Genomic DNA, 27890 nt, shown 5'->3' with positions numbered 1-27890 from the left:
GGCCATCAGATTCATCTCCAGATGAGGTGGTGGAAGAGTCGGGGGAAATAACGCCTACCGATGACTTCCGATCGTATACAGAGCAGTTGTTAAGGATGTCCAGACCACTGGAGATAGATATCTCATCAGCGGAGCCCAAACCAAAAGACAAAATATTACAACTCCTGTATTCAGGCTCCACCTCCAGCATTGCATTCCCAGTGATTGAGGGCTTTTATAGAAATGATGGGCACATTATACCAAAAACCCGGATCTGCCTCAGCTACCACCAAGAAGGCAGAGAGCCTTTATAAAATCAAGGATGAATCATGCCCATACCTGTTGAAGCACCATCCCCCTTCCTCCACGGAGGAAATACAGTCAAGACAGAGGCGAGGCACTCCCTCAGCACCTTCTGATGAAGAAGGAAAGAAGCTGGACGCTCTGGGGAGAAAGATTTATTCTTCAGCTGTGCTGAATATAAAAATAGCAAGTTACGCCACAATGATGGGGGCATACCAGCTTTTCTTATGAAATAAGACTGTGGCTTTCCATGAAAAGCTGCCTGAGGACCAAAAGTCATTTATAAAAGTCATCCAAGAGGAAGCCGTGAGATTGGCAAGACATCAAATAAATGCAGGACGGAACGTTGCAGATACTTCTGCAAGAGCCATGGCATCTATGGTTGTGTTGAGAAGACGTGTGGCTGAGGGCTACAGTACTGCCTATGGAGACAAGAAATAGGATGGAAGACCTGCCCTTTGAAGGAAAGACATTATTCTCAGAAAAGATAGACAAATATCTGTCTCAAGAACAAAAAGACAGGCTGACAGCACATTCCTATGGAAACATACCTGCTACTCAACAGAGGCAAAGGAGAAGCCAATTCAGGCAACAATCATAGTATAGGGGAAGATCTTATCTCTTCCAGCCCTATCAAGGGTATTCGTATCCTATGCAACATCCATATCAAGGCACCCTGGGCAACTTTGCAGGAGGAAGCAAGCCCACAGGTCGAGACAAGGGTTGCAACCCCACCACTCTAAGGAACAACCCTAGAACCAGAAACGGTGCTGACTAGAATGGGGGTTGGACCCCTGTTTTGAGGAGAAGTGACATGTTTACTGTTCTGTTTGGTGTGGTATTACCACAGATGTTTGGGTTCTCAAAATCGTTAACGCTGGTTATAAAATTGAATTTAAAAGTTCCCCATGTCTGAGTCTCCCTAATTTCTTAGGTTCTCAGAGATGCCCTCAGTTGGGGACAGAGCTTAGAGCTCTGTTGGACAAGGGAGCAGTACAACAGCTGCCTGTAGGGGAGTCAGAATTAGGTTTCTGTTCCAGATAACTCCAAACTGTTGGTTTGCTATACTTGATCTAAAGGATGCGTACTTCCATATCTCTATTTCTGAGGTGCATAGGAAATGTTTAAGGTTTACCTATGAAGGGAAGGTATATCAATATTGTGTCTTACCCTTTGGGTTGTTCATGGCACCCCGCGTCTTTGCTAAGTGCATGATGGTGGTCATTGCCTATTTGAGCACTTTAAATCACTGCATCTGTCCCTACCTTGATGACTGGCTGATCATGGGCCGATCAGAGGAGGATGTATGCAAGCAGGTTCACTTAACCCTACATACTTGTTTGTAGCTGGGCTGTTAGTTAATCTGAAGAAATCCAAATTGATCACAGCAAGAAGGTCCAATTTATACAGCCGGGTTTCAGTGGCATTACGAACAAAGCCTTCTTACCTGTAGAAAGGATACAAAAAATAAAAGGTCTGGTTAGGACATTCCAGAGGTGTTGTTTCCAAGCAGTAAAGAGAATCCAGACCTTTTTAGGTTTCATGGCACTGCAGTGGTTCCCTTGGCTAGATTAAGAATGCAGGAATTACCACATTCATTTGGTTCATTTCTGTGTTTCATAATGAAAGGGACTTGCAAGAAAAAAGATTCAACATCCCTAGATGGGTTATAAGATCTTTGCAGTGGTGGCTAGTAAATGCACATTTATCAGAAGGGGTCACGTTTGGGCACACTGCCTCAGAAGTGTCCACTACTATGGATGCTTCCAATTTAGGATGGGGGAGGCACACTGTGGGGACCTTTCCGCTCATGGTACATGGGATGAGAATGAGAGGGAATCACACATTAACGTACTCAAGTTAAAATCTATCAATTACACCTTAATCTCATTCTCAGATGTGGTGAGAGACAGATCCATTCTAATCCTCACAGACAATTCTACTTCTATGTTTTATATCAACAAGCAGGGGGGCACCACGTCCCAAAGTTTGTGCAGGGAAGCCATTTTAATTTGGAACTGGGCAGTGGAGTGCAGTTAAATGCAGTGTACATACCAGGGTTAGCCAACACCTTCGCAGATCACCTCAGCAGATTGGGAGACAACTCTCATGAGTGGTCTGTAAAGGACATATAAACCCTGTCTTTCAAAGGTGGGGGTTTCCAGACATAATTTTATTCACGACAAGGAAAAATTGAAAGGCTGACTAATTCTGTTCAAGGGGAAGCTAGGGTCGAGATTCCCTAGGAGATGCTTTCCAGCCACATTGGTCAGGCTGTTTCCACTACGCATTTCCCGCCGATCCCATTGTTAGCCTGGGTAGTAAGCAAACTTCAAGCAGAGGGCACAAGGACGATCGTGATAGCCCTCTACCCCTGGTAGTCTTGGTTTCATGGACTAATGAGATGAGCAAACGAGGTTTACTACTTACCCAGGGAACCGGATCTCCTGTCCTGGATGGGAATACTCCATCACAACATATCAAAACTCAAACTGACAGCATGGTTGATAATGCTAGCGGAACACTCACTGACAGCGTAGCACGCTAGAAGGCTATCAACCAGGCAGTCCTATGGACTGAAATGGGAAAAATTCAGAACGTGGACAGAAGGGGAAAAATTAAGCACTACTGACTATCCTGGAATTCTTGTTAGAACTAAAACAGAGAGGTTTATCAAACTTGTCAGTTAAAGTGTACCTAGCAGCAATTCAGCTTTCCATGCTCCATTTGATAATAAAACAGTTTTCTCCCACTATACATCTAAGATGTTTATGAAAGGTCTGAACATGTTTCCACCCACCAAAAGGGTAGTGCCTCAGTGGTCCCTACAACTGGTATTGACAAAACTGATAGCAAAACCTTTTGAACCGTTAGCAAAGTGTCACCTGAGGTTATTGTCCATGAAGGTCTCTCTTCTGGTGGCTATCACATCAGCAAGAAAGGTGAGCGAGCTAGCAGCTCTGAGCGTCGAACCACCTGTCCTTAAAATTCACCTAGAAAAGGTGATGTTGAGGATGAAATTGGATCTTTTACCAAAAATTGCATCAAAGTTTCATATGTCCAAGGAGGTAGTGTCACCCAGGGCTTTTTTTGAGCTGGAACGTCCCAGAATGGCTTTCCTGCACCTCTAAAAATACCCATATCATGTGGGTGTTTTTAAAATGCTCCGGCCATTTTGGGCCTGAATAGGGCCCGAAATGGCCTGGATCGGGCTGCTGCTGGGCAGGGGAGGGTTCCTGCACTGGGAAGCAGCCTGTTCTAGGCCATTTTGGGCCCGATCCAGACAGTTTCAGGCCTGTTTCAGCCATTTTGGGCCCATTTAGAGCCTGAAATGGCCAGGATCGGGCCCCAAATGGCCAGAATTGAGCCTCTGCTGGGTGGGGGAACACTCCCCTGCCTGGCAGTGGGCTGATCCCAGCCATTTTGGGTTCCTTTCGGCCATTTTGGGCCCAATTCAGGCCCAAAATGGCCAGGATCCTGCCCCAAGCGGTCAGGATCAGGCCTCTGATGGGTGGGGGAACATTCCTCTACCTGGCAGCGGCCCAGTCCTGGCCATTTAGGTCCTGATCTTGGCCATTTTGGGCTCCTTTTGGCCATTTTGGGCCCAATTCGGGCCTAAAATGGCCAGGATCGGGCCTGAAACAGTCAGGATCAGGCCTCTCATCTTCAGAAAATGCATTCTTCCCATAGTTCCAGTGTTGGCTTTGGAACTCCATTTCTGCTGAGGTTGTAGATCTTTTCCTCACTTTGACGTGTTCTAACTGCAATACGCAGAATTCCACACATGTACTTTATGGGATTCCACATCTGCTTGGTTGCACCATCTCTTAAATTCATTTGTATGATTCTTCTGCCTGAGCAGCACTACTCTACATGCTTCTTCATAGTCTGTTCTGTTCAATATTTACAGGTGACGTTTATTATAAAAATCTTCCTTGCCAGGTCTCTAAACACCAGTTCTTCTGCATAATCTTGCAGAGAAGGGGCTAGACATCTTTCTTTTAATTTACTTGTCTTCATCGTGAATACATACCTTAATCCGGTTGGTGAGCTGGTCCAGTCCTCCATCCTCAGGTTAATAATTTCATATTTATATTTAACTGGATACCTCTTGCAGCTTGGATGGTTGGGTCTCAGTCATTGTCTTAGCTCTCCATCTATGTTAAAATACTTAGGCCTCATTAGAGCTCCATTATAAGTAGTTTGGAAAGGGGTCTGGGCAAACCTGTCTGCAATGGCATTGCCCTCATATGCACATTGGATCCTTTCTGGTCTAACCTTAATAGCAGGCTATTGGGCTTTTATAGCACCAATTTCCCCCCATTTGGCTATGTGTTTGATGGGTTTGTGCATGCTATTCATTAACCCATTTGACATCCAGTCTGATATATCCTTGTCGTAGGCATTAACTACATAAGAGTCTAAGGCTGTCAAGATAGGCAGATCTTGTTTCTTGACATCTTGCAAAGCCTGATGAAGAACTGCCGCTTCAGCAGATTGAGCAGTGTCTTTCTCCAAAGGTCGCTGCTGCTGCCTGCTTGCTTCTAAAGAACCTGTGACAGCGAGTTTACATCGGGGTATTATGCAACGCTAGTTGTAGATCCATATTGTGAAGGTCCTGATTCGCAGGTTTTCAAAAATATAACCATATGACCCAGGCTGTGAAAAGTGTTATGCTCCAGTATAGCTAGTTTTTGTAGATGCTGAGGGGTGGCTGGGTCATTTTGATTATTATAAGTGTACCTTGAGCTATGTTTAGTGCTTTTAGAGCAGCCACATGAATTAAAGTCAGCAGCTTTTCTGTTCTGTTGAACTTCAGTTCAGCCTTGGAAGACATATGATAAAAAACACAGCAACTGCATTTCTCCCTGATTAAAAAATATCGCTAAGCCAGAGAGAGGGCAACCTGGCAAATGAACCTCTGAAGGCTTTGTTACACATCGAGATCCTGGGGTTGTGGAGCTGGTAATTTTTTTCAGTCAAAGTGTCTATTGTCGTCTGTGCTTGTAAATTCCAGAATTGTTCTCTCTTTTTTTTTTTGTGCTGCTGGTAATAAACCATATCTGTGGATCAACATCAGGAATTGATGTCTGTGCAAAATTCAAAAATCTTAGAGTAACCTGTAGCTCTCTTTTAGGACTTGTAATTCTGAGCAGCTTCTGTTTGTAAGAGTTTGTTAGACCTGTGTCGTCTTGATGTATTTTAAATCCAAGGAAGCTAACTTGTTCTTGGGCCAGCTGGGATTTTTCCAAAGTGGTAAGATAGCCAAGTCTCCCCAGTATCTGAATCACCTGTTCTAAAACGTCCAGGTGTTCTTCTTCTGTAGAATGTATAAAATAAATGTCATCAGTATAGAATTCTGAAACTGCTCTGGGGACCCCCATCCCATCCCCAGAGCAAGATTCCTGAAGTCCATCCCTGCCTCTGCAAACAGCAAAAGGGGGAGAGGTCTGGCCATGCAAGGAGGAGCCTGAGAAATCCTGAGACATCGCCCCGTATCCCCCTAGCCCAGCATCAACCTCTCCCCTCGCATGCACCGATCTTCTGCATGGCTGATCAGATGCAGATAATGAGAGTCCTCCATGGCGCGCACACATCCACTCACCAGACGCACTTAGGCAACACTCCCAAGTCCCACCTAGCTGCCTGCAGTGAATTCGAGGGGAAGAAGAGGGGTCAGGAAGCTCTGCGGGGCTGGAGCCTCCAAGGTGCCTCTAGATCCCTGCTCTTTTTGGCAGCAGAGCCATACCAAAGCACGGAGGCACCTGGAGCCTCTTCAGGGCCACCCCATCCTTGCCAGCCCAGATCCAGAGACCATCCTCCCGCATGTGTGAAAGGGCAGTCCTACAGGGAAGTGGCGGGGGGAGCTACTGTCATTCACAGGCAAGCAGACAGACAGAGAGGGAGTCGTCGTTTGACCCAGGCTTTATTAAATTGCCAGAAGTGAAGAGAATGTCTGGACACGTATTGCCGATGTCCTTTGCCTGGGAAGGGAGCTTTGCCTGTTTGCACCGGAGTTGGAGCCGGGGGAGCCGTTCCTCCTCCTGCTTCCTCAAGAGCAAGGTTGAGTCACGGGCTACCTGGGGAACTGCTCCTGGAATAGCAGTTGACAAGAATATTTGCTTGTTTCAAGTCTTTATTTCTTCATAACAACTGTATCAAAATGACAGTAACATGCAGTAATAATAAATATAATTTTGCTCAAACATGACAGTTCCTCAAGGTAGTCTTTAAATATGATGAAATCAAAATGTGCACCAGCCTGAATGTCCTGCCTGTTCAAACGTGTTCCTTTTGTCGGCTTCATCACAGCACTTCTCATGATGCCGTTTCATTCGGGCCACCGGGCCTTGCATTTCTTTATGGCAGTGTTTGCATTTGGCACGCCTGCCTGCCTTACCCATTGGTAGAGGGCCTTCATTAAAATATTCCCAAACTGGGTCTCTTTTACGGCCTGCTGCCATTATAGGTTTTCTCCTCCAAGGAAAGAATAATATGATAAACCTCAGGCTATACACACAAAGATCCAAAGACTTGTGAAGTATTCTGCTCAAAAGGTTTGACTTTCATTTTTACTCTTTGCCCCTCCCTCCTCACACTTAGCTTTTTGTGCAGATCTGTTCCACTCCCAACAATATTCTATTCATTGAATTTTTTGAAACTTAGCACTTAAGAGGTAAGGGGTTGATTCTGTGTATATAGATTTGCAAAGGAACAATGAGATTAAGGTCTTTTTCTCAACTCTGTATGTTTATGTTAGAACATTTTTTCCGTGAAGAAGAGGCATGCGATCTCTGCAGACACAAATTCACAGTTCTGAGGTCTGTAAAAAAAACCCCAAGCATCAGTGATAATATCTTCTAGATAGAAAAATTGCCCAATCATCTCACAGAAACCCCTTGGGAGAGCATGACATTGTGAATGGATTAATGGAATCCCATTTACCAAAAAATTTAAACATTGCATGAATATATAGCCTCATGCTACATAATTAAAAACTAATTCTTATTTCATGATGGACTATAATGTATCTTAAATAGAAAACTATCTTTAGGTAGATTTGTCCTCAAAAAGATTTTATTTTAAAAAATCTGATTTAAATTTTAAAAATCTGGTTTAAATGTAAAAAATCCATTTTTTAATTTTTTTAAAAAAATAATTGATTTTTATCCACCCTGCCTCTCTGCACTGCACCTCGTCCCCCCAGCTCAGGGCTCTTGGGAAGAGCTTCGGGCCACCCCTGTACTTACCTGAGTGAATGGGCACTCGGGCTGGGGTTTATATAGGGTGGAGGGGGGGGGCTGTGATAGATACCAGGGAGGGGGATCATTCCGTGCCAGGGTGCAAGCAGATTGGTTGTGGCAGTAGTCGATATCCTATGCTCTTCTGGGCTGTTTGGGCAGGGCCAGGTGTCGGGGGAGAGCAATTTCCCCTGCACAATGGGTGCTTATGGGCTACGCCATCATTTTTTGTGGCGTGACTTTCCACTGCTATAGGGGGTGTTCCCAAGCCAGAAACAGCTTACAGAGCCAACTAACTCCCGACCCAGCCCACCGGCACAAGGATTTACGCCACAGACCTGCCTGTGTTCTGCTGCGGCAGCCAGGCGCAGACTGGGAACCCATGAGCAATGGCACCAAAATGAAGTTGGATAAAGTGGGTTTATGATGGCTTAGCAGGCAGATATGCCGTCATAGGGGCTTGGTGGCTTCCTAAGTCCTTTTGACCTGACCTCATAGGATTGCATGGTAAATCTTTTAGACATTTATTTTGTATACTTGTCTTTTCCAACTGATCTTGAAGCAGGGCTTCTATGTCTGAAGAATTACACAGTGACAAGTGATGGACACGCAAGATTAGGTTCTGTGTAAATTGTTTCTTGACTTCATTGTAAAGAATCGAAAAAGCAGGGTCTAGCCCTTGAAACTCAGCAGCTTCCGGCTCGTATTCATGTGCATTTATCAAAAGTTGGATGTTCTAAATCTTATCTTTCCACACATCATGGCAAGGTTTTATGAATTTATAGCCACCGATAATCTCTTGAGATAAAAATCCTGATCTTGCATAACTTATTTCTGCACCCTGCCTATCAACCCTGGGTGTTCTTTGCCCGTATAGGTATGTATTACTTGAGGGAAAGGTGTTCAGTTATTCTTTGGCCTTTTATGGGTTCCTTTTTACCCTCCGCACTCGTCTGATCACCTTCGGATTTCCTTTTTTCTCTTGAGGAGGCTGGGATTGATGAGATTTGGCTCCTGTTTCAGCTTGCTTATTTTGGAGCTGTCTCCGTGGGCATGTTCCTTCTTGTTTAGATTTATAAATAATAATCATAACATTTGATTTATTTACTGCCCTTCAGGACAACTTAACGCCCACTCAGAGCGGTTTACAAAGTGTGTTGTTGTTATCCTCACAACAATCACCCTGTGAGGCGGGTGGGGCTGAGAGAAGTCTGAGAGAGCTGTGACTGACCCGTCACCCAGCTGGCTTCAAGCAGAGGAGTGGGGAATCAAACCCAGCTCTCTAGATTAGAGTCCCGCCGCTCTTAACCACTACACCAAATTGCAGTTGTCCAGAGGAACTCTCTATTTACTTCCCTGATATCTCTCTGGTTTTCAAGTTTGGGATCTTAAGTTGTATCTTTGCTCAGAATGGTCTAGCTGAGCATCATATCTTATCCCATCTCTTTGTCTGTCACTTTGGTTTTGGAGGCTGCCTCTCAAATAGCTTCTGGAAAAATCCTGATTCTCTTTCAGGATTTGGTCTTCTGTTCTCTTTGGGGGTTTAGGCTGTGAGCCATTCTCTCCACAGAGCCGCCTTCTTATTCTGCTCCATTCTGGGGTGTGTGGGATTCCTAGGAGATCCAAGCCCCAAATCTGATTTTTTGAAAAAACATTCTCAAATTCTGTTATGCATTGTCTATCATCAAGCATTCCTCTCAGTTCTCTTATCCATTTTAAGGACAGCTGCCAAACCTTGAATGTTTTCCTTGAAAATTGCCTAAATGGTGGTAAAATTTTGCTCAGATCTCATCCCTGTCTGGAAAATGGTCACAGAGCCACGTTTAGTGGCTAGCTCAGTAATGCTTTTGTGCAAATTAGCCACTCCTGTTGTGCCATGAGCTTGCTGATGCAAAGCTGCCACAACAGAATCCCATGACTCTGTTGCAAAGTTAAGGCCAGAGCTTCAGGCGCAAGAGCTTTCATAAGGTGCGGTCTAATCTCAGGCGTGTTCACTGGCTGGACAGCCTGCAGTGCCTGTATGTGTCTGTTTATAAATAAAGCTGTATCACGTGGTTCTGCTGGTGTATTTTCCACTACTGCCTGTATATTCATCATAGAAACATGGAGCCCACCCAAATCTTGCTCCTGGCAAGAGGTACACCACAGATAACATTTTAGGTTTGTTACTACACAAGTAAAACTGTAACAAAATCTCTGCTTCCATCCTGAGCCTGTATTATTACAACATGATTATTTCAGGTTGGTAACCATGTTGGTTTGTAGTAGAAGAGCAAGATTCGGGTCTAGTAGCACCTTAAAGACCAACTAGATTTCCAGAGTCAAAGCTCCCTTCATTAGATAGACAATAGATACCTTTTTCCACTCCATCTATACGACAAGAAAGAGATTTGACTCTTGAAAGCTCATACCCTGGAAATCTAGCTGGTCTTTAAGGTGCTATGGACCCCGAACATGATTATTTAGCATTCGTAATAGCAACTTCATCAACAGAAAATCATACCATCTGTCAGGCTCCTGTCCGGGCGCAGCTACACCTGGCGCCTTGCTGCCTGTCGGGGCTTCAGGGAAGCAGACTCGCCCCGCCTGGGTTGGGGCTCAGCTGCACTTGGCCTCTAGCATCTTGCTGGGGCTTTAAGAAAGTGGCGACCTTGCCCCAACTTGGCTGGGACGCCGCCACACGGGGCATGTCTTGTGCTTGGTGGGGGCTGTAACAAAATGGTTTCCAGGGGTGAAATGAGTGCCAGTTGCTGTTAATCCGTCTTTAAAGAAAGGGGAGGAAATGTTCCCCCTGAGGGTTGTTGGGCTGTGGGGCCAGGGAGGGGCCTGCAGGAGTCTTGGTGTGGGACGCCCTTCTTCCTGGACTACAACTCCCAGCTGCCCCGGGCCACGAAAGTGTGGGAAAAATAAGGGGTGGAGCCGGAATGGAGAGACTCAGCCGATCCTGAGGGGAAAAAGGTCAGTTAGGCTCCTTCTTGGTTGAAGGAGGAGAGGCTCCTGCTGCTGGGTGAGACCCGGGTGCCGAGGCCCTAAGTGTGGAGGGTCTGGGAGGCAGCAGAAAGGAAGTAAAGGGTGAACCTTCCCTGAGACCCCCCCCCCTTAAGGTAGAGTAGGGGACAGTGTGGTAGGGAAAGCAGACGGCGGTTCTCTTCAGTTTGATTTTCTGCCCTATGAGTTCTGAACAGGGGGGGGGGGTCTACCCCTATGTGTGGTGCCTTTACCTGCTTTGTATATAGTGCTCTGTATATAGTTAATAAATTACACTTTTTTGGAATATAAAGGACCTTGTGGTGCTCTGACTACGTAAGCTCCCCCACTTGGCACGCTACAGGAAGAGAGGGAGCCCGGGAGAAACGAATACGGCCAGACCTTGGTGGGTTGCCAATTCTCCAGGGCCCACCCAAAGATTGGGGAATTCATTTCCCAGTAGGGAAATTCAGCCAGAGAGGTCTCACTGCCCCTCAGTCAGGAGGTGTACAAATCAGTGAGTGGTGGCAGCGACGAAGAGTGTGAGCCATGCCCACCAGAGACGGTGGGAGGCAGATAGCGGGGCTAGCAGGCCATTGACGGCGGCGCAGTTGTCCGGACTGAGAGCCAGCACCCGTTCTGCCACACGTGGTGGTAGCGGTGGGATCAAACACCAGAGCACCAAATAGTGGGGGGTAGACCTACCCCCACCCCAGAGCACCTAGCAGGCACAAACACACTGAACAGACTAAAAAGGGCTTTCTGTTTCTTTTTCGGGCTACGGAGTACGGACATTTTAGCTAGGTAGCATGGAAAAAGAAATCCTTGCTAGACTTTCGGCGCTGAAAAAGCATGAATTGCAGGAGGAGTGTAGACTCCAAGGCATTGATCCAGGAGACATGACGGTGGATGAACTGAAATACCATCTGACATCTCGTTATAAAGCTGCTGCCCCTGAGAAGCCCAGCTCTTCCGAGGCAGTAGAATTGGAAAGAATGCGCCTGCTACAGATCGAGCGACAGGCAGAAGCTCGCAGACAGGAACTGGAGATGGAGATGAAGAAAGCCGAGATGGAGATGGAAAAGCAGCGTCTTCTGGCACAAGAGGAGCAGTGTAGACATGAACGCCTTCAAGTGGGTCAAAGCAACAAGATCAGAGTCCCTCCCAAGGATTTCGTCCCCTACAAAGAGGGGGAAGACCCATCAGTCTATTTGTCCAACTTCGAAAAGGCGGCAACTCAGTGGGGTCTGGCAGAAACAGACTTCATGGCCTACCTCTGCAGCATCTTGACAGGGGAGTTGGCTGCAGTGTACCATAGCATGCCTAGCCAGGAAGGAGGAATCGCCTTCAAAGATTTCAAGTCGTCTGTGTTTAAACGGTTCCAGTTGGGACCCAACCATTTTCGCAAACAGTTTAGGGCCTTAAGCCCACTGCAGTGTAAATCCTATATGGAGTATGGTGCTAAGGTGGGAGAAATGTGGGAAAGGTGGCTAACTGAAGCCAAGGTAAATGATATGAAGGGGGTGTCCTGACTGATGCTCCTTGATCAGTTGTACTCCAAGATGCCTAGGGAGTTAAAATGCCTGATCAAGGACAAGGAGCCCAGAACCCTTGCTGAGGCCACTGACCTGGCAGACAAGCTGATAGCCAACCAAGAAGGGGTGGAGTGGAAAAATGGGGCAGGGGGGCGGGGCCAGAGGGTTGGAAAACCAAGCCCTCCTCCTTGGAGAAAGGAAGTTAGTACCCCAGCGGGCCCTAAGAAAACCCCAGAGATGCCCATGAGAAACAACCCCCCTAGTCGAACATGTTATCATTGTGGGGACCCAGGGCATATAAAAATTACTTGCCCTAAATTGCAAACAGCATCTCCCAACCCCACTCTTACGGTGCCAGCTGTCTCAAAGGTGAAAGAAGGGGAGGTGGCATTAATCCAACATGAATGCCTCTTTGCCACAATGAAGGCCCTTGATGATTGGGCTGATTTTGTAGAACCAGTGAGGGTAAAAGTTGGTTCTAGGGTATGCTGATACGGGTTCATCCATCTCGCTTATAAGGTCTGACCTTGTATCTGACGCTGATGTACTACCAAACAAGGTTTTTAAGATTGTGGGGGCTTGTGGAGGATCTCAGACGGTACCAGTGGTAAGGGTGCCCCTGGAATGGAGGGAAAAGGTTTACCTCGTGGAGATGGGGGTGAAGACAGACCAACCTTATCCAGTACTGCTAGGCAGGGACCTTCTGGCAGGCCAATTTCCCATAAATGTAGTGACCCACAGCCAGACCTTAAAGGGTGGAAAACAGCTGGCCCCAGTTCCAGGGAGCAAAGAGACCCATGGGGAAAGTGAGTCAGTTAACCCTGGGGGGAAGCCTGAAGGTATAGGCCAGGTAACCTTAGAGGGGAGGGTCCCACCCATCCCTGATCCAGAAAAAGGGGGCAGCTGTAACCAGCTCCAGGGGGAGGAAGGTGAGGCCTCAGAAGCAGAAGGTCTCCCATTGGACCCCCCTGAAGCACTAGACGATGAGATAGTAGGAGGAGAAAGGCTCATGCAGGAGCCACAAGAAGATAACCTAGTAGAAGGGGTCAGCAGGGAACAATTTACAGGCAGTTTAGGAGATCCAGGGGAGTTCAAGGAGGAGACTCAGAAGGATCCTAGCCTGGAATCCCTTCGACAGGCTGCTATAGAGCAGGAAAGAGAGCCTTCTGAAAATACTATGGATCAGATCACACGGGACCAAGGGAGGCTGTATAGGATGTGGTGGCCGCAAGAGAATCCAAATCCCGGGCAGGTGGTGAAACAGCTAGTAATACCAGCCAAGTACAGAAGAGACCTACCGGGACTAGCCCATGATATCCCTTGTGCCGGGCACCTAGGTGCCAACAAGACAAGGCAGAGGTTGCGATTGAATTTCTGCTGGCCTAAACTGGCACAAGATGTGAGGGAGTATTGCAGGACCTGCCTAACAGGCCAGAGAGTGGGTAAGGTGGGGTGTAAGACCAAAGCCCCCTTACAGCCCCTTCCTATTATGGGAGAAGCCTTCCAGAGGGTACGCATTGACATTGTGGGGCTGTTCCCAAAACTCACCCAGAGGGGGAAGAGCTGCATACTGACATTAGTAGAGAATGCCACACGATATCCAGAAGTAGTACCTTTAGTCTCCACTGAGGCACCAGTCGTAGGTGGGCTTACAGTGAAACTAAAAAAATGTCAATTTGGATTGTCTGAAGTCATGTACCTAGGACATCGGGTAGGGAGTGGGACAGTAGGCCCCCTAAGGGACAAAGTAGAGGCCATCCAAGATTGGGAACCACCTAAGACTAAGCATCAAGTGAGAGCGTTTCTGGGACTTGCAGGACACTACAGAAGATCTGTTCCTAACTTTGGGGCTGTTGCAGAACCACTCTCTTCACTCACCAGAAAGAGACTGCTGGACAAAGTAGAGGGGCCACCAGCCTGTCAGACTGCATTCGAGGGGCTGAAGCAGGAATTGGTGCCTATGCCAGTCTTAAGAGCCCCGGATTTCTCTAAAAGATTCTTCGTAGCTACAGATGCATCTGACCAAGGCATTGGTGGATTGCTGCTACAAGAATGGGAAGGGTCTAAACACCCGGTAGCCTACCTTAGCCGAAAACACATCCCAGAACGGGCCAACGTAGTGGCTGACTCCCTATCCAGGAAGGACGACGGAGGCTGAAGAGACTATATCCTCTTGAGTAACGTATTGTTAGGTTCCATAGGTTATATGTTTGTTTTGTTGTTGACACATCAGTTACTGAGTTGACAGACATGATACCCTCTTTTAGGGAGGTTCGGCTCCAGTCCCCCCTTCTTCGGAAGAGGGGTCCTCCGCGTCGAATCTGAGGAGGGGGAGGCGTAACGAAATGGTTACCAGGGGTGAAATGAGTGCCAGTTGCTGTTGATCTGTCTTTGGAGAAAGGGGGAGGGAATGTTCCCCCAGAGGGTTGTTGGGCTGTGGGGCCAGGGAGAGGCCTGCAGGAGTCTTGGTGTGGGACGCCCTTCTTCCTGGACTACGAAAAATAAGGGGTGGAGCCTGAATAGAGACTCAGCCGATCCCGAGGGAAAAAAGTCAGTCTCCTTCTTGGTTGAAGAAGGAGAGGCTCCTGCTGTGGGGTGAAACCCGGTTGCCTAGTCCCTATATGTGGAGGGCCTGGGAGGCAGCAGAAAGGAAATAAAAGGTGAACTTTCCCTCAGACCCCCCCCTTAAGGCAGAGTAGGGGACAGTGTGGTAGGGAAAGCAGACGGCGGTTCTCCTCAGTTTGATTTTCTGCCCTAGGAGTTCTGAACAGGGGGGGGGGTCTGCCCCTATGTGTTGTGCCTTTACCTGCTTTGTATATAGTGCTCTGTATATAGTTATTAAATTATACTCTTTTGGAATATAAAGGACCTTGTGGTGCTCTGACTACGTAAGCTCCCCCACTTGGCACCCTACAGGAAGGGAGGGAGCCCAGGAGAAACTGATCAGGCCAGACCTTGGTGGGTTGCCAATTCTCCAGGGCCCACCCAAAGATTGGGGAATTCACTTCCTAGTAGGGAAATTCAGCCAGAGGGGTCTCACTGCCCCTCAGTCAGGCAGTGTACAATTCAGTGAGTGGTGGCAGCGACGAAGAGAGTGAGCCACGCCCACCAGGGACGGTGGGAGGCGGATAGCGGGGCTAGCAGGCCATTGACGGCGGCTCAGTTGCCTGGACTGAGAGCCAGCGCCCGTTCCGCCACAGGGGCTTTGGGGAGGCTGTCTTGGGGCTTGTTGCCGGCGTTGGATTCGTGGCCAGAGAGGGGTATACATCACCCTCACACCCTCTTGTCCACTCCATTGCCTTGACAGCCTGCTGCCTCCTTCCTCACTCCCCTCCATATGCAGCCCCATTCTCCTCCTCCTCCTCTTCATCTCTCCTCCTCCTGTTTGCTCTCAACACTACACGCTCGCTTCTCTCCCTCTTCCCGCCCCCCCTTGGCCAGCTGGGGAGGCCTCCAGGTGTCCCACCCTTCTTCTCCTGGGTTGACTGCCTCTGATGCGGGCCAGCTGGGGAGGCTCCCAGGTGTCTCTCCCCAGCTCTGGCCTCTCCCTTTTCCCTTATTCCCTACTTGGAGAATGGGACTGGCAGGGCCTTTCCAGGCAAGCCGGCCTGATAGCCGCTTCTCCAGGGGCGTCCATGCGGCTAGACAGTTTCCTTGAGCAGGGGGCATTTCTGTGTCCCTGACGCCCTGCTTGCCGGCTTCACCCCATGTTTGTCTGGGCGGGGGGTGGGGTGGGGGTTCCTGCCTGTCTACTAGGCGCTTTGGGTGTGTGTTTTGCCCTCCAGTGCCTTCTGCCTGGGGAGAGGTCTGGGGCTTGTCTGGGGCTGCTCCCGGGTCTCCTGGCGTCTGCAGGCTGCCCTCTTGCCCATCTGTGGCTCCCCCAGGCCCTGGCATCACCCTGTTCTCTGCCTGCTGTGGCAGTGGCAAGTCAGGCGGGGTGCAGGCAGCTCAACCCCGGACACCATCCATTTTAATAATAACAAAAATCCTCAAAAGGAGAGTACTTACATGAATCCAAAAAAGTGTCTTGGCCAAAGATATGAAGGTCACAGTCGAGCAGTCCCTTCAGGTTAGCTTGTCGTATTTGTAGGGTTTCAGAACCGCCTCCGAACAACAGCTGTTTGTCCCGCTTCAAAAGGCTGCACATTCTTGCCTAATAACTTCAAACACCAGACAAGGTTATCCATGTTTGAAATATCTTCTCAAAATATATAAAAATAGTTCATTCTTGCTACCTATTATCTTAGCAAAGGCTATGTAAAATTAGTGATTACAAGTTTCTCATACATATGAATATCGTTTGGCCCTCATCCAATACATCTATCCTTGAGTAATACCACCAGCTTCTGTGAAGTTAGCTATTCCTGCCACTCTCGGGACACTTTCTGCACCTGGGGCTTAGTACATTGTATGTATATATTGATGTGAGGCTCTTCTAATTTACACAGAGTCATACAGCTGTGTTACTCCTCTGTTTTATGCTGTCCTCTTCTAGGCCTCTGGGCTCCCTTTGTGGCCTGCCTCGCTCGGGGTCTGAGCTAGCCCTGTTTGTGTGTGCCGTAGCATCTCCTGTGACGTTCTTGGTCATATCCAGCCACTGTTTCCCTGCAGCTCTAGCTATATCCATGACGGGGGGTTTCCACGGGCTGGCCCCAGGGGTTAGCCCCACAGTGTGGCCTTGTTGCCTGCACCTAGCTGTCTCATATGTGCATTTTCTTGCAGCCTACTGCAAGAACTCCATTGACGGCTTATGGTACTGCTTTGACGACAGTGATGTGCAGCAACTGCCTGAGAACGAGGTGTGCAAGCAGACAGCCTACATCCTGTTTTATCAGCGACGGACGGCCATCCCTTCCTGGTCAGCAAACAGCTCGGTGGCAGGTACTGTCCCCTGGGTCTGGCGTGGGGCGTCTGCTTGTCTGGCTGTCATGTCAGTGCCATGGGCTGCCCCACCTAGAAAGGCGGTGGGGGGATCCCTTGGGTCCTGCTGCAGCTGCTGCTCAGTTCTTACACTGTCCTGAGCTCTTCAGGCCCTCCATCTTTTGTGCCTCCCATGCACCCTCCACCCATTGCTGCCCTCCAAACACCTGCTCATTTCACTTCCCTTCTGCTCCCAGCTCTTTCCTTTGGGGCAGCAGGCCAGAATCCCCCCCCCCCCCACGGCCCCGGTTTTATGTTGCGCTTGGGAGTCTGTCATCCCATGTCACTCTGTGGCTTGGATCCAGAGTGTGTCCCCTCCTGAGAACACCAGCCAGGGCCCGTCTCTCGTGTGGTTGTGCTCTCAGGCCCTGCGCCTGTTGTGCTGGCTTTGCTCGGGTCTGTGACTGGCCTTCCTCTCCTGCAGGCTCCACAAGCTCCTCCTTATGCGAACACTGGGTGAGTCGGCTCCCAGGCAGCAAACAGCCCAGCATTGCTTCTGCTGCCTCTTCCAGGCGCACATCTCTAGCTTCCCTCTCGGAATCTGTGGAGCTCATGGGGGAAAGGAGTGAGGATGATGGTAGGTCTCATGGGGAGGTCTGCACTTGGCTTGCTTCTTCTTGTGGCACCTGCTGTGTACCATCTGGAATAAAGCAAGGCCAGGAACCTTGCCAGCCACTGAGGGCTGCAGCGCTTCCTTTCTGTATGGGATCACTAGCTGGGACCCATCAGGGAGTTGGAAAACAACAGCAGGTTTGACCCTCCCCTGCTTGGGGTTTCTTTTTAGAGGAGGGGGTACACATCCCCTTTTACTCTTCCTGTTTCTGTGCAGATGAGGAGTTCTCATGTCTGCCAGGGGCACTGGGGGCAGATGCCCTCTCCTTGGGGTGGTCTTTGGGTCCCAGAGAGTGGCAGCAGTGCCTCTGGATTCTAGAGATGAGGAGCCCCATTTAGCAACCGAGGTGGATCAGCACGACTGATATTATTAGATCTTTCGGCCATGTTCAGTACAGTTGATTATGATCTCTTGACCCACCACCTCGCCGATGTGGGGATACAGGGGACAGCACTACAGTGGCTTGTCTCTTTTCTCCACGGTCGGGGACAGAGGGTGGCGCTGGGGGAGAAATTGTCCTCTCGCTACCTGCTGGTATGTGGTGTGCCGCAGGGGGCAATACTCTCCCCATTATTGTTTAACATCTATATGCACCCCCTCGCCTAGCTGGTGCAAAGCTTTGGTCTGATGGACGGCCGGCCTGGCTTCGCCCCAGATGCCCTGGAGCGGGCTTTTGAAGCCGTGGCTGGATGGTTGAGGCAAAGTCGTTTGAATTAAACCCCACGAAGACGGAGATCCTGTACTTCAGTCGCGGACAAGTGGATTCAGGCCCCCAGCTGCCTGCCCTCGACGGGGCACCGCTTGTACCGGCCCCGAGAGTCAGGAGCCTGGGAGCGATCCTGGATGCCTCCTTGAATATGGAGGCTCAGGTCGCTGCGGTTGCCGGGTCTTCCTTTTTCCATCTATGACAGACTAGGCAGCTTGCCCCCTCTCTCTCGACCCGCGACTTAACTACAGTGATTCAGGCAATGGTCACCTCTAGGCTAGACTACTGTAACGCACTGTATGCAGGGCTTCCCTTGAATCTGATGCGGTGGTTGCAACTGATCCAAAATGCAGTGGCATGTGTCATCACCGGAGTCCGAGAACTGCACATAATACACCGGTACTGCACCAGCTGCATTGGTTACCAGTGGAGTACCAAATCAAATTCAAGGTTTTGGTATTAGCCTATAAAGCCCTATGCAGATTGGGACCCGCGTATCTTTGGGACCACCTCTCCCCGTATGTACCCCAGAGGACGCTTTGATCCAGTGAAAAACAACTATTAACGGTCCCTGGCCCCAGGGAGGCCTGCCTAGCGTCGACCAGAGCCAGGGCCTTTTCAGTCCTGGCTCCAACCTGGTGGAACGCCCTGTCTAATGAGACCAGGGCCCAGCAGGATCTGTTACTGTTCCGCCGGGCCTGTAAGACGGAGCTGTTCCGCCAGGCGTGTGGTTGATGCTGGGCAGGGCCCCGGCCAGCCGAATAGGGTAGAGCGGAGCCCTCCCGTTCAGAACATCCACCTCCAAAGACACTTTTAAATGCTTAATTATCGTTAGTGACGGTAGAAGTGATTGAACTGAATTATTTTAGTGCTGCACTGTCTTTGTATTTTTAAACATTTCTATTGTATTTATTGTGTTTTAATTGTAAATTTTTATATGCGTAAATGTAATCCGCCCTGAGCCTGCCAATGTGGGGAGGGCGGAATAGAAATTGAAACAAACAAACAAACAAACGTTCAATCACTACTTCAAATGCTGCCAGTAGAAGAGCAGGCACATCTCTCTGGTCTGCCAGTGGAATGGCTGCCGACGGTGAGAGGCGTTTTCCTTTTCAAGGGTCTCTGAATTCCCACCCTCCTGCCCCCCCCCCCCCCAGGACTCTGCTCTTGAGTGATCTTTGCTTTCCCAGATAATTGCTTTGGAAGGTGCTCTTGGCTGACCTTTGACAGCCAGCTGGGAAGGATTCTGTCGGCCTTTCTGTCAAATTGCCCTGCTTTGTGGCGGCAGCATTGATGCCCGCAGGTTGGATAGGGAGGGTAGCTACCACCTTGACTCCGCTTCCGACAGGGAGGATTGGGTTGTTGACTGCATGGCGCTCACACGTCTGTCTCCTTTTGCTGCAGGGGGTTTTTCAACACGGCCCTTTGTGAGGAGTGTTCAGCGTCAGAGTTTGTCCTCCCGGTCGTCAGTGACCAGTCCCCTGGCCGTGAGCGAGAATGGGATCCGCCCCTCCTGGTCCTTGTCGATGAAGCTGCAGATGCGCTCCAGCTCGCCCTCCCACTTCTCCGGGGACTCCCCTGTGCATAGTTCAGCCTCCACCCTGGAGAGGATTGGGGAGACTGCAGATGACAAAGCCTCCACCTCGTGCTTTGGCAGTTTGCGGAGCCTTTCTGGCAGTGAAAGCAGCAGCCGGCAGGAGCACCGGGCGACAGGCAGGGCCCCCCTGGCGGTCATGGAGGGGGTCTTCCGAGATGAGGTTTCCGTGCAGAAGCCAAGCGTGAGCGCAGAGCCCTCTGGCAGAAACTCCTTGCTTGCTGACAGGGGCTACCCTGCCTTGGACACTTTGGATAACAACAACCAGATTGCTTTTGTGGATCAGAGCGATTCGGTTGAGAGTTCGCCCGTCAAGGAAGGGAGAAGCTTCAGTGGGCTGGGCCTGTCCCCAGCCAAGGCAGACGGCGCCCTGCAAAAGGCAGCAACTGCGGCTTCCAAAGACACCTTTGAGGCAGATAAAAATGTGAGGAAAGGAAGGGCACTTCTGTCTAGCCACGAGGCCCGGACGTCTCACCCGTCTGCTGCCTCGCCCCCTTCTTCCAAGAACTTGCCAAAGGTTTCCCGTTCACGGAGCAAGCTGGATTCTTGCCGGGCAAGCGGGAGGCACAGCTCTCCTGCCTCCAGGCATGCTCAAAAGGAAGCTGGTTCCAGGGCCCGAGACGGCGTTGCCAGTTGTGCTCAGCAAAAGCAGAAGTCTGCTTCCTCCTCTTCTGGTGCCCCTCGACGAAACTCTTCAGGACCATCCGTGCGAGGGCCAGGCCCTGTGGGGAAAACCAGGACCGCCGACCGCAGCCTTAGCCGGGAAGGCTCCAAGCTCAGTCTTGGCTCAGAGAAGGCCAACGTGCCCATGAGTTCACGCACGAGCTCCCCACGGATAAGCCAGTCGAGAAGCGAGGGCCGGGCGTCGGAGAGCAAGCATGTGCGCAGCTCCTCCATGGCCAGCCTCCGGTCACCGTCTTCTGGTCCCCGGTCCAGCTTGAAGAGGGACAGCAAGTCAGAAGACAAAGGCCTGTCCTTCTTCAAGTCGGCCTTGCGCCAGAAAGAAACCCGGCGATCAGCTGACCTGGGCAAGACCACTATGTTGCCAAAGAAGATGGCATCCGCCTCTTCTAAGGCAGCGGGCAAAACTCTGCCGGCGGAGAAGCAGGAGAAGGGCCAGCTCCAGCCTCCCGCCAGCGCTGCCGCGAAGGAAGCCTCTCCGCCCAGACACTCGCTGCTCCTGCACCGCAAATCCAAGTCTTCCCAGCTGGAGGCGGCCCCCCCCACCTTGCTGCCTGGCTGCAGCAAGAAGTCTGCCGACAGCAAGGCCTCCTCGCGCAAGCTCTCCTCCAGCATGCCCTCCTCCGCATGGCCGTCCTCGAAGTCTCCGTGATGAGATGCTGCGAGCCGCGGGTTTGGTTTTCTTCCATCGAGAAGCACATTGATCGGCCGGAGCCCTGTTGGTTTTGCTTTTCTGTTCATGTGCCTGATGTCTGCGAGAGAAACGTGACTCCTGTCCAAGCGCCTTCAAACCAAATAACTGCAGGCAGTAGCTGGCATCCCCAGTGAGCCACGGGGCCACCAAAGTGTATTTCTCCCCTTGTCCCCCAGCAGCATCCAGGAGCCTTTTTAGGGACCCTCGCCACTCTCCCCTCCAGAGAGCCACTTGGGAGCGTGTAAATGGCTTGCTGTGTTGATGCGGCAGAACTTTGGGTCTGCCCTGGGCAGGCTGCAGCCGGGCTCTAAGAGTTACAAAACAAGAGCTGCAAAGGGAAACTGTGAAAGGCCAGACTCTGTTGCTTCATTTGACTGCCCCCCCACCCCTCCCGCACTCCCATTTTCCAGGCTTCTTAAAGGGCAATATCTCAACGCTAATGTTGTGGTTTCTCAGGTAAATGTTCAGCCAGTACTGGAGGGAATGGAGGACTTTAGACAAAAGGGCATTCTTCCTTGTAGAGGGGTGTGTATGCGCGAGTGTGACCGTGTGTGTGTCTGTTGGAAAGGCCTGTGTTTGTGTTTGCTGCTTGTGTTTTTGTTCATTCACTGCTCTTAGAAGTTGTCATCTTGGGTTCCTGGTGGTCGTTTTAGATTGGAGGTCCTCTCACCCCCTTAGCTTCCACACTGACTGACCAGTGGAGGGAGGGACCATTGTGGGATAGCCAGATGTTTTCTCCAGGAGTCATGGGGAGTTCCAGCAGGGCAAACCTGAGTGAAGGCTGCCACCCTCTCTGTTCTCCAGCCCCTCTGTTCCCTCTTGTGGAGTTCAGGTGCAGCGACCTGGCTGCCTTCCTCGCTGTGGGAGGAGGAGGAGCAGCAGCATTTCCGCTCTGGTCCGTTCTTGCCGGTCTTTCCTGGTCAGTGCCTTCCTCCAGTCCTTTTGTTCTCACTCTTCTTCTTCTTCTGGCAACTTTGTTTTGTGTAGTTTTGGCAATGATTGGCCACTCCCAAAGGTGCTTTTTGGGCCGCATCCCTAGCAAACACACCCCCAGCACTGTGGTTGGCCCTGGGGGATCTCTCAGCCTCCTGTTTCTTGTGTTTTGGGCGGGAATCTGCCGGGAGGGATTTTTGCTCATGCATCACTGACGAGCTTCTGCTTTGTCATTTTAGTGCTGCTTTGCAGATGTGTTCTTTCCCTAAACGATGTCATCTTCCAGATGTGTGGAACCGGCTTGTCCCTTGCAGTGCCTCTTTTGAGCACTGAGCAGCTGGGCTTCAGACCTCCTCAATCAATGCCGCAGCTTCCCGTTCTCGCCATGCTACTTTGGATCTGATGCCTCGCTGCCGGCCTCTTTCCGGAACTGTTGATTCTGCCCCACTACCAGAGCGCGTCTCCCCCTCTCTTCATCACTGTGTACGCTGAAAGGAAGGGGCACCAGGAGCTGTTGCTCTGGAGCTGGCTGCTAGTGGGGCAGGCAAGGGCATGTTTCCTGGCTATTCAGCACCCAAGGGCAAAGTCTCTGCTGCGCTCCCATGGAAATGGCGCTCTTGATTCCCCCTTCCGTCCTTGAGCTCAATACTATAAATCTTACAGTCAGAAGGGTCCTTTAAGGCCATCTAGACCAGCCCCTGCACGGTGCAGGACTGGGGGGGGCGGGGGGGGCAAGTGAATCCGCCCCAGTCCGTGAGGAACGAGAGTCAGATGGAGCAACCTGAGGTCTCTGTGGCTTGGCTGCTCTTGACTGCTGCCCGAGAGGGAAGCGGCTAGATTGGGAAGGGGCCGTGACCTCCGACTTGGCTCTCTCCACCGGGTGGTGGATTTTCCTTCAGCGAACAGATCTCCTGGCATTTGGGACAGGAAGTCGCCTTTGGGCCTTGACTCCTCAGTGCTGACGGTGCCTGATCTCTCGGGCTGGGTGCCCTTTGCTCTCCCACCTGAGTCAGAATCACAGGAAAGGCAAAGGCCTCTTCCGAAGAGGAAGGAGATGGTGTCGGCCCGCATCCTGTAGGCAGCCACGTCTGCTGTGTCGTGGATGGGCCTCTTCTGTGCACAGCCATGAGATTGTCCTTTTACCTGCAGGAGAGGTGAATTCACATCCCACAAAGTATCCTCCCCCCCCTCCCCGCACACACATTGGGGACTATATTTTTGGCTAGTATGATTTAGGAGACAAATTCCAGGAATTTGTATTATGGAGGCACTTTGGACTTGGTGTTACTTCATTTGCCAGACAAAGAAGTGCTGACAGCCACCCTGCTAGTCACTGTGAGGGGCGTCTCTCTTGAGTGACTTCCAGACCTGGACGTCTGTCGACCCCGGAGTGTTTAGGCACAGGGGCCCTCCGTGTCCCAGGCACTCTTAACCTTCTTCCTTGCGTGGCAGTTGCAGCGGGAATTCTGCGTGGGGCCGGCAGCTCCCCTCCCCAACCCTGAAGGGAGCCTGCATGGCCTCGATCCCTCGCTGTCTCTCTCACCCCAACCCCAGCATCCTCTTAACTATGCAAACTGCTCTCAAGGGAGATCCGCCTGCCCTGATGGGACCGGGGTAGGGCTGGAGTCCTCAGTCCGCTCCTGTCCAGTGGGGCCAGTTCTTGGCATTTGTTTGGGTGGAGTTCCTGCCTTGAAATTTTGTTTGATTTTTTTACGGCTTTTGTGTTGGAATGAGAACAGCTAACTTCTTTGAGAAAAGGAGTGCCCAGCCATAGAGGGAGCTTCTGGTGGGGAGGCTTCAGATTCGGTCACGGAGGTGCCTCTTCCTCTCACTTCCCATCCCATCCCTCAGCGTTTTCGCTTCAGTCTGGGGGGGGGGGAGCCTTCTCCAGCCTTGATCATGTCCTGGCTTAAAAGAGGAGCTGGCCGCTGAGTGCCCAGGCTGGTCAGGAGCCTCCCTGGAAGGCCAGCCTGGTGGAACTTCGTTGCAAGTTAGGTTTGCCTTTTGCCCCACATCTGCACACTCTCCCAGCAGCTGCAGCTTCTGCCCGAGGAAAGGTTTGCATGAAACCCCTTCTGTGGATTCTTGGACCTACCCAAAGCTCCACAGCAGCCCATGTTTTGGATGAACGTGGCATTTCCAGTCATGTGGACTGCGGCCCTCTTCAGAGATTTGCTGTTACTTGCTAGTCTGTAGTTGCTTGGCAGGGGCCAACACGATTGGAACGTTTGGTTTTAATCAGTGGTGAGATGAAAGCACCACGTGTGGGTTTTTTTCTTAATTAAAAATATTCATTAGTGTTGGCGGTTGGATTTGGCAGAATTAAGGGCCAAATGGCAATGCATCACACATTGTTTGTTGCTGTTGCGTTGCGCTATCAGCCAACGCAGTTTCGAATGTCGGGGGCACGAGTTCTTCTTAGTGCCCCAGGCTGGTTCTCAGTAGGAAAGAGACTGATATAGCTGCTGCCAAAGGCAACGTGGAACCTGGTCCAGGAGTTCTGGTTGTGCCAAATGTAGCACCTTCTGCCACTGGCCCGAGAAAGTCCTGAGGTTTTCAGGGCATTACGCTCAGAGGCTGCTAACAAAGCATGTCTCACCTTTCATTGAAAGGGAATTTTCAGTCCTGTTCCTGAAACACTGGGATTGCTTTCCTGTATGAAGAACTGCCGCTGACATTACTGGATCTTTCCTCTTCTCCCCCCAAGCTCCCTTTCTGCTGCCAGAATTAAAGAAGGTGGAGGGAGGGGTAACTAAACACTACTCTGGGAAGAGAGGAGGCGTTTCTCTTGGGGCTGAACTGTTGTACCATAAAGGATTTTAACTTATTTGAGGGCAAGTGCATGAGACTGTCAAGACCTTTTATTTATTTGTACGCACTTTTAATATGCAGAATTTATATTTTTATGTTTTAAAAATCATTTTCTTTCAGAAAGAGAGTTTGGATACAAGGGTATTGGATGATTAAAAGTGGAAAATGTAATAAAGTACATTACGTTTATTACAGGGCATGGGATGTGAGGATGATGTGTGGTTCCTTCAAACACTCCAGTTTCCGTCAGAGATGTCTGGCCCCATGTTCCAGAAGGCAGGTGCTTTGCTCTAGCCATTGGTTGCCCCTGCCAAGAGCCCCACCTTCCTTTGTAGTCTGAGAGAGCAAGGGCCGTGCCCAGACTCCATTGGTGAGCTGTTCCCCTCTTCCCATGCCCCCATACGTGTTCTGAGATTTGAAAAGAAGCAAGAAACCCTCCCTGCTCTTTGCAGGAGAGCTGAGAAGGGGTCTTGCTGCCCGGTGCTTTGTGTCTCTGCAAGGGGGCCCTGGTGTTCTGACGGGCTCCATTGACACCATGCTTGAGTGAGTCTATTTAGTTTGATTCCAGCAGTTGTTGTTTCTTCTTGGTTCACACTGACAATGCTAACCTGCCCCACCCACTGCCAGAAGTGAACTCGTTTTCTCAAACATCAGTTTTACTAAGTCAGTTATAGAAAAGAGGGAGGGAAGGAGGGAGGGACAAGCAAGCCCGGGCGCTCCTCTTTACCCCAGTTGCCTTTCTCTTCCTGGCCAGTAGGTGGCACTCTATCCTTGTCCCTCCTTGTAAAGGGTGAGGACCAGGGACTGCTCAGCTCAAGGAGGCATCTTTGAGCTCAGGCTAGTCAGCTGCACACACACACACACCCGAGGCAGACCCTGCTGGGACTTGGCTGGGCCAGTTTTGGGTCTGTTTTCCTTTGCAGGTCACTCGTGTCGTCTTGGAGGGGAAGCCCTGTTCTGTTCAGCTGGTAGAAGGAAGAAATGGTTGACGCGTTGCACCTCAACTAGTGCTGCACTCGCAGGTTTGTCTTGGTCCTACTTGCATCCCCAAGTGGGCATCCCTGTACTGTGGACTGCACCAAAGCATTCCCCCTCCCCAGTCTATTGTGGGAGTCTGTGTGTGTCACGTGGTTTCCTGTGAGCTGTGAGCTCCTTTGGCCCACAGGTTTCCTTCCTTCCTTCCTCCCTTCGTGCCAGTGGTGCGTCTGCTGTCCGTCCTCTCCCTTGCAGCTTCCGGCAGTGGTGCCATGGAAGCAGCATTAACAGTTCCTCGGGAAGTCACCAAAAGAGGGAGGTAACGCACTGGCAGAGTCGAGGCACCTCTAAGGGGTGGATCTGACTCATGCCGCCCAGTCGAGATCTGAGCCAGCCTCTTTGAACATCTCCCGTTGGTTCTCACAGGGTTTGTGCTGGAGGGTTCTATTGCCGAGGGAGGGAGGAAAGGGGCCCCCTTGCTCTTCTGCCTCAGCGGCCCAAGTGTCTTGGGCTGGTCCTGGCCAGGGGCGTGCCAGCTTATAAAGACGGATCCTCTGCCTTGATGGAAAGCTTAACACAGTACCACCCACAAAGCGTTTGGCGTGTCGGCCTGTGGCAGTAGTGGTGCAGCTGGCCTCCTTCGGGGAAAGCTTTCTCCCAGCAAGCTGCTCTGGCCCTTCATCCTGTGTGTTGCAAAGGAAGGGGACAAGCTTCATCTCCAAGCCCATGATGTTTTTATGCTCTGTATGGAAATTGCCACAACAGTTACCATACTCAAGTGTAAGACTATCGTTTATTTACAGGCAATTGGATGACAGATGTATTAATCTTGCCTTGGGTGGTGCCGAACTAGACTTCATATATTCTTCTAGTTTGTTATATCGGCCAATATTTTTCAAAGTCTGGCTGGGGTTCTGCTTGCCAGTGGCCCAGGCATGGTCTGGAGCAGGGGTGGGAAAGCACCAAGAGGAGCTCAGCCGCGGAAGGGGGTGTGGAGTCCAGGAGGAGGATTAAGTAGCAAGGACCAAATCTGGGTCAGTGAGCAGGGCTAACTTGCAGGGCCCAGCTGCTCCTTCGCCTGCAATTAGGGTGGAGTAAAGCAGGATTAGTGGGTTGTCTGTCAAGCTGGGCCCTAGGAAAAGAGCCTGGGGGCCGCGGCTGTGGGATGGGCAGGACGGGCTTTCTCCCTGGGACCCGAGAAGAGCCTGGGGTTGGGGAGAAGGGCATGGGCTTGACATCCCAGGCCCCAGCAGTTGGAAAGGAGGTGATGGAGAAGACCCCGGTGGGCCTCTGCTGGTGACAGGTGCCTGAGTGGGGAGGAGAGACCCAGGAGGTGTGGGAGGGGGTGTAGCTTCAGTTGGGGGCTGCGTGATCCTCCATCCCACCCTGTAGTGCAGGCCTGCTGGCGAGGGGGGAGGCAGGCCCAGCCTTTGCCGGCCAGACTGGTGCCTTGGCCCCCAGCTGCCAGCCTTCCTGACTCCGTAGGGCCCCTTCCTTTCAGAGCGTGAAGGGGAGAGGCCATCCAGCCTGCCTCCCCGCCTGCTCTGCACTGTCGGGAACCGGGCAGTCCAGTGGGATGAGCTTGGCTCTCCTGCCTTGGTCCTCCCTGGGGGGCAGCGCTGCTCCTTGCTTCAGGGGGACGGCTTCTTTGTTTCCAGGCCTTGGCCGCTCTCCCCAGGGGACCTGCTCATGGTGGCTTGCCCCCAACAGCAACTGGGCTGCCCTAACCCTAACCCTAACCCTCCCTCCTCCTCTGCCCCACAAGAGCGCTCTTCTTGCAGCCACCGTAGCACGAAGTGGGCTGCCTGCCCAGCCATGCTGTGCCCTTGTCTGCAGGAGAGGTTTGTTTGGCTACCTGCTTCCCTGGCACCAAGGTGAGGTCCTCGTCTCCGCCCCGCCTGCCTCCTTGTGTGATGCACCGCAAAGCCTGCCTGGCAG

General features: G+C 51.0%; 1 protein-coding gene across 2 annotated transcripts in view; it reads left to right on the top strand.

The window, feature by feature from the left end:
- The window catches only part of USP31 (ubiquitin specific peptidase 31), a 56412-nt gene extending 31246 nt beyond the window's left edge, over positions 1 to 25166 (top strand). Inside the window, exons 14-17 of one of the 2 annotated variants that reach the window (XR_008597963.1) lie at positions 16748 to 16906; positions 17370 to 17522; positions 19669 to 21689; positions 22406 to 25166. Coding sequence is in view for 1 of the 2 variants with exons in the window: in XM_054993045.1 (XP_054849020.1) it covers positions 16748 to 16906; positions 17370 to 17522; positions 19669 to 21191 (1835 nt within the window). In the remaining variant the exon portion in view is untranslated. Of the gene's footprint in view, positions 1 to 16747; positions 16907 to 17369; positions 17523 to 19668 lie in introns of both variants that reach the window. The other variant, XM_054993045.1, reaches the window with a different exon arrangement.
- The last annotated feature ends 2724 nt before the right edge of the window (positions 25167 to 27890 follow it).

This window comes from Eublepharis macularius, chromosome 12, assembly GCF_028583425.1.
Source record: "Eublepharis macularius isolate TG4126 chromosome 12, MPM_Emac_v1.0, whole genome shotgun sequence".
NCBI classification, from domain to species: domain Eukaryota; kingdom Metazoa; phylum Chordata; class Lepidosauria; order Squamata; family Eublepharidae; genus Eublepharis; species Eublepharis macularius.
This window is presented reverse-complemented; position numbering and strand designations above follow the sequence as displayed.